At 41.3% G+C, this 5664-nt stretch overlaps 1 protein-coding gene across 1 annotated transcript; it reads left to right on the forward strand.

Annotated features, from left to right (window-relative positions):
- Positions 1-2200: 2200 nt before the first annotated feature.
- On the forward strand, positions 2201-3923 carry LOC149148361 (uncharacterized). Its single transcript, XM_089439327.1, has 7 exons — positions 2201-2320; positions 2435-2548; positions 2636-2814; positions 2920-2975; positions 3057-3303; positions 3395-3450; positions 3603-3923. Exons 1-7 carry the CDS (start codon positions 2298-2300, stop codon positions 3906-3908), a joined length of 981 nt encoding a protein of 326 aa, XP_089295453.1. The 5' UTR covers positions 2201-2297; the 3' UTR covers positions 3909-3923.
- The last annotated feature ends 1741 nt before the right edge of the window (positions 3924-5664 follow it).

Raw genomic sequence — 5664 nt, forward strand, 5'->3', positions numbered from 1 at the left:
CCTAACCAGCTAAACTAACTAAATGATTAAGTTACTTACCTCTGCAAGCTTGCTCCTCGCTCCTTGGCACTTGCTCCTCGCTCCTCAGCTCTGGCTCCTTGCTCCTCAGCTCTTGCTCCTTGCTCCTTTGCTCTCAAACTCAAGCTCAATCTCATTGAAATGATTTTGTTTTGGCCCATTGGGCTTATAAATCCAAAAAAATTAGTTTAATTTTTTGTTTTTTTCGGGTCTGCGGAATTTTTTTCCGCCGAATCGCTCCCGGAGCGTTTTTTAATGCCCGGGAGCGATCAGGGAGCGATCGCTCCCCGATCGCTCCCGGGCATTAAAAAGCGCTCCGGGAGCGCGGGAGCGATCGCTCCCTGAAGCGCTCCCTCACAGACCAGGGAGCGCAAATTTTTTTACGGGAACGCGCTCCCGAAAATCGCTCCCGTCTGGGAGCGATTTGGGGAGCGCGCTCCCGACCCGCTCCCGAGCCGCTCCCGCCCGGAGCGCGCTTCGGGAGCGGGTTCGAAGGGGGGGGGGGGCGCTCCCCCGCATCACTGCAACATCCTATGTCTTGGGGGTGCTTTGGGACATGTATTGTTTGCTCAAGTCATCATAAGGCCCAATGCTCTGATGCAAGTAGGCAACGCTGCATTTGCTGAATCATCAATCTCTTTGAAAGGTCTGGGTACATGTGGATTGGGTGCCCTCAAGGTCTAGGCTACCGCGGACCTCCTTACAAAAGCAACTTAAACCCCAGTGAAAGCAACCATTCATCAGGGATTAAGATCATATGAGCATCTAAGTGGACCAAGCTTGGATGTTAAGGGCATATTAATAATTCAAACTTGGATCACCTTCCGATATCTAACTAGACCAAGTCCTGTAAAGGTGTTCCCTACCTTGATAGAGGTGGCTAACAGTGAACTCTATTAGTTGTTTCCAACCCCCAACGAGAGGTGGCATTTCCAAGGTCAGCCCCTCAATCAATAGGTGCTAGTGTAAATGCATAGCAATGGAGAGGGAATGGCTTTATGGCCAAGTGACATGGTCAAGGGGACCAACTGGTGGGGGAGTCCACATCTTGAGTGTATAGATGTAAAGGAGGGAGCAATTGTGGAGGCATGAGTTACCATGTTTGGCTTGATTTTTCCACCCCTCTAGTATGCCTTTTACTTTTTCTTGATAATGCTTTGCATTACGATGCATAGCTAAAGGGGTAGAGCTTCCTCTTTATGATGATGCATTTAATATTACCATATTAAGATGAGACATTTCATTGTTCATCTAGGTTGAGACATGCAAGGGTTCCTTTTGATATAGTGGAGCGTCATGCGCTTAGGAACCAGGTGATAGCCAAACGCGGAGGGGTAGAGTTCATGCTAGGCTTTTGCCCACACGCTATCTTATGTCCCGGCCATCTTTTGCATTTTTATTTTTCTTCTTTTTCTTTCATTGTGGCCATATTATGCTTTTTATTCTTTTAGTTCCATCAACCTCTAGGGAAATGTTTCCCAGCCCTACTCAAGCGGTGTGGACAAATAAGGTGCCACATCCCATTGAACAAATGATGAATTAGACTCGAAGAATGGAGGTGGGGTATAAAAAGGGGGCTGTAATGTGGCATGGAAGGTGTCAAGTATGGTGTGGGGGAGAATGGACATGCTATCTCAATCCGGGTTTTCCAAGTAGTGCCCTTCCTATAACCTTAAGGCCTTAAGGGAGGTCCCATTGGACTAGGGCCTCCCAGTAAGATGAGAGAACAGATTGACGGTCAAGATCAGTCAATCTTCTAGGTAATCCCTTTATCCATATTAATGCCCAAAACAAAGAAGTATAAGCACACGATTGCAAAATGATCAATGTACCTTTTGAGTAGCAGCCCACCATTCAAGTGGAAATGCTGGATGGTAAGCGGTATGTGGCTGATGTAGATGGTGGAGGCACATGGCATATTATCATCAAGAAGTGAATGTCATGAGCTGCTGGCTGGCGAGCTGTCAAATGTAGGAGAAAAGTTTCCTCCTATGGGGTTAGCCATTTAGGTGGGTAACAGGTACTAGAGTTTTTAACTGGGGAATCCATCTAACCTTTAAGAGCTGATAGTTAATAGTAAGATGTAACATCTCATTAACTTTTGTACAAATAGAATTCTTTATTTTTCAGATATCTTTTGATATATATATAACTCATAATTTTCAGCATCTTTTTTTTACAACTGTTTTGCAGTGAGGGCATAAATCAGCTGTAATAATTTGGGATTCTTTGACTGGGTCTTGTATTGCTGAGTTGAAAGCACATAAATATGGAGTTTCATGTGTGGAGTTTTCACCAAATGGTAAGTGATGATCAAGCATAATCTTATGCAATAGTGATATTCATGGATAATTTCAATACCCATTTTGAAAATAAATTGTTTTACATAAGAAAGTTCAATTCTTTTCTGTTTCAGGGAAGCATCTTTATCGGTTGGTTTTCCTCATGATGGCTTTCTTTGTCTTTGGGACTGGCGAAATGGAACATTAGCTGCTAAAACCAGATTAACCACAGCGATTTCACCAATCACGTCTGTCCATTTTTCTCTAGATGGGAATTTTTTTCTAACTGCTGGTACCAAACATCTGAAGTACTGAATGGTAGGATCACCTGCCAGTCGTCGTGTAACTGCAGGAATAGGAACCTTGGCAATTGAAGGAAAGCCTGTGAGTCTTGGTAGTGAAAGAGAAAGCTCATTTGTGTCAATATCTTCTGCATCATACATTAAAAATGCATGTGCTCCAGCAGGCCTGCCAATAGAAACACCTCAGCCCATTTATGCCTTAACAACTGCTGGTAAAGTTTAAGTCATTATAAACATTTTTTCATCATTGAAGTGATATAAATTTGAGGCAATTATCTTAACAGCAGATTTTGTTTCAACCTTGGTGAACTCATCAGGTATCCTTTGCCTTCTGCATTTTGGTGTTGCAATTACAAAATGGGTTGATTTGAAGGTATGCAGGCATTTTCATCTTCCTTGTTCACGGACTACTTTATCCTATCTTGTGATGAGTTCATGTAGAAATTTTTTCCAGGTACAACAAGGTTATGGGCTCGCTGTTTCAGAATCCCTTATTGCTTGTGCATGTAGCAATGGTGTTGTTCGCCTATTCATGCAAGAAACTCTTTTCTATGCTGGAACCTTGCCCAAGCCAGCACCACATGGGTACCATGCGGTAACTGTTGAGAAAGTTCGTTCAAGTTTCCATGTGGCTCATAACGCAGCAGGCTTTAACTTTCCAGATGCCATTGCTTGTAGCTTTTCAGCTTCCCAAAAACTTGGTGAGTTTGTGTACAAGAGAAAGGAAGCTGATACATACATCTCTTTTGGGCTTCATATTTAGCCATATCTGGTGCTTTTACTGTCTTGCAGCTGTTATATATGGAGATCACAGCCTTTATGTGTGGGATATGCATAATTTATCGAAGGTGAGATTCTAATTAGCCACAGCTTTGCTGAATTGACGGGTTGTCTATTGACTCCATTCTGAATTGGTGGTTGTGACATCTGTAAAATTTGTAGGCAGCATTAACTTTTGAAGTACTGTAAGCTGTTGTGCTGATTTTAATCTGTTTTGCAGATTACCAGGGTCTGTGCATACTTTTCGCACAATGCTTGTATATGGGATATTTCTAATCTTCTACCAAATCAAAAGCTGGAAACTAGAAACTCATTACATTCTGTGGGAGATGGCACCAGCAGAGGGTCTTTTGTGACATGTTCTGCAGACGGTACAATAAGGTTATGGGATCTTGCTTTAGGGATGGACACAAAAGAAATTCATCATGAAGCCCCTGTATTAGATTCAAAATCGACTAATATTTATTGCAAGGACACACTTGGTGTCATATATTCAGGTAAATTCCAGTTATGGGAATTCTGTTAAACCATGTTTTAGGAGTATATCTGGTGCCAAATAATTTTGACTTGATATTTTATCATACAAATAAAAGCTAGCCAGTATTGCCAGAATCTATGTTACTTCAGTTATACTGCGCTGCAAGTGCCTTTTTATTATCTATTCTAATGTCATTTTCTTAGTTGTGAATTGTGATTTGTGCAGCAGAGGCATATCATGATCAATCATTTAAAATGTTCTTAGTTGATGAAATCAGCACAGTTGAATGATGAATCCTTTTTCCTATATGTGCAGAAGAAACCCTTTATTTGGCATATCTTTACAGGGTATCTAAAGGAAAAATCCTCCTCTTGATGCCTGTTACTGCAAAATCTAACACCCTAGTGCTAGTCCATACTAGATCCCCGTTAACAATGGGATCCACCACCACTGTCACCTTAATACTAATCTCCCCTGCTGTTTTATGGGTAGACATTATCCCCACAAGGGAGGCTTCCCAGGCAGGTTTTGGAGATTAAGTAATCCAAGGATTTTCAGGCTAAATACCTTTCAAGGATTGTGCTATATAGACACTCCAAAATAATATTCAAAATGTATTCTTTGGGTGAAATGAAGTAGCAATTAAAGAACTGATGGCTCATCATAGGCCTTGGAGATTCTCAAACAAATCTCCAAATACATGCTACTTTGAATTTAATGATTTACCGAAGTATAAAATGATGGAGAATGGAGTATCAGTGCCTTGGCTTAGTAATGAATTTATGGGCATATGGAAACAGACAAGGTGCAAGTCAATGATTGAAGACATTGGATGGGGTGGGCAAGCGAGGAGGATAACTTCTCAATATAACACTAGCGACTTTCCAGAGTAGGAGATTTAATGTCAGGGAATTCAGTCTAGTTTTCTTGATGGATTCTTGATGACAAATTTTGATATGTGATGTAGCATTTATTAAGAAGACTCAAAAACCCTAGTTCAAAAAGTATAGCAAAATGGAAGGTACCTTTCACAGTAAGATTGCACCATTCATCCAAGCATCACTTTGTCATGCCAAAGAAAGCTCATCCATACGAAACATATCTTCGCCAGGACACTTTGTTGAACTTGAAATATCCAAAGCCAAACTTTTTTACAATGAAAAAATTGCATAAATTTCAGAGCGTTGTGGGATTTCTCCTCCAAAACTCCACGAGGAAATGAGATAAAGTGCACCTCTATTTATAGAGGAGGTTCTCAACTTCCCTCGTGATAAAATAATAATCTTCTGAGCTAAAATTCCTAAATTAGCCAAAGGAGGGGCAAAAAGGCCCTTTCTACAAATTAATGTAAAATGGGGTTTCTAACGCGACATGTGCAAATTTAGGGGCTCAAGACTGTCAAAAGTGACTCCTTCCTCAAACGAAGGCTTGGTGGTGAAGAATGAAACCTCCAAAGGCCCTTAAACAACATAAATTCTCATAAGCCTTCAAAGTTCAAATCTATCATCCATCAACTCCCAAGCAACCTCCAATGTGGGCACACAAGTCCCCAAGTAGCCTCTGGGGTGGGCACAAGGGCTTCCTAGTGCATACTTCAGCTCCAAGTTATCACTTGAATTGGTCATATGAACCCTATAAAAACCAATGAATTTGCTTCTCCATCGAGCAATACTCCCTGCCCTACTTTTCATCACATTAGATTAGGCTCAGCTCCACAACAAGGACTGTTTTTGGCTCCAAAAATATCCTTATTGAAAGGTACTTTAAATTAGGGGTCGACTCCTTTAATAAAACTTGTGTCAAA

The sequence above is a fragment of the Pinus tabuliformis genome, chromosome 9 (genome assembly GCF_031772625.1).
Source record: "Pinus tabuliformis cultivar Carrire ecotype Pingquan chromosome 9, CPIR1, whole genome shotgun sequence".
Lineage (NCBI taxonomy): Eukaryota > Viridiplantae > Streptophyta > Pinopsida > Pinales > Pinaceae > Pinus > Pinus tabuliformis.

Excerpts from the sequence above, each read along its gene's own strand:
- LOC149148361 (XM_089439327.1), top strand. The coding sequence starts at position 2,298 with ATGTGTGGAGTTTTCACCAAATG. Across the intron at positions 2,321-2,434 it reads TGTGGAGTTTTCACCAAATG|GGAAGCATCTTTATCGGTTG; the intron begins GTAAGTGATGAT and ends TTTCTGTTTCAG. Across the intron at positions 3,451-3,602 it reads ATATGCATAATTTATCGAAG|ATTACCAGGGTCTGTGCATA; the intron begins GTGAGATTCTAA and ends TCTGTTTTGCAG.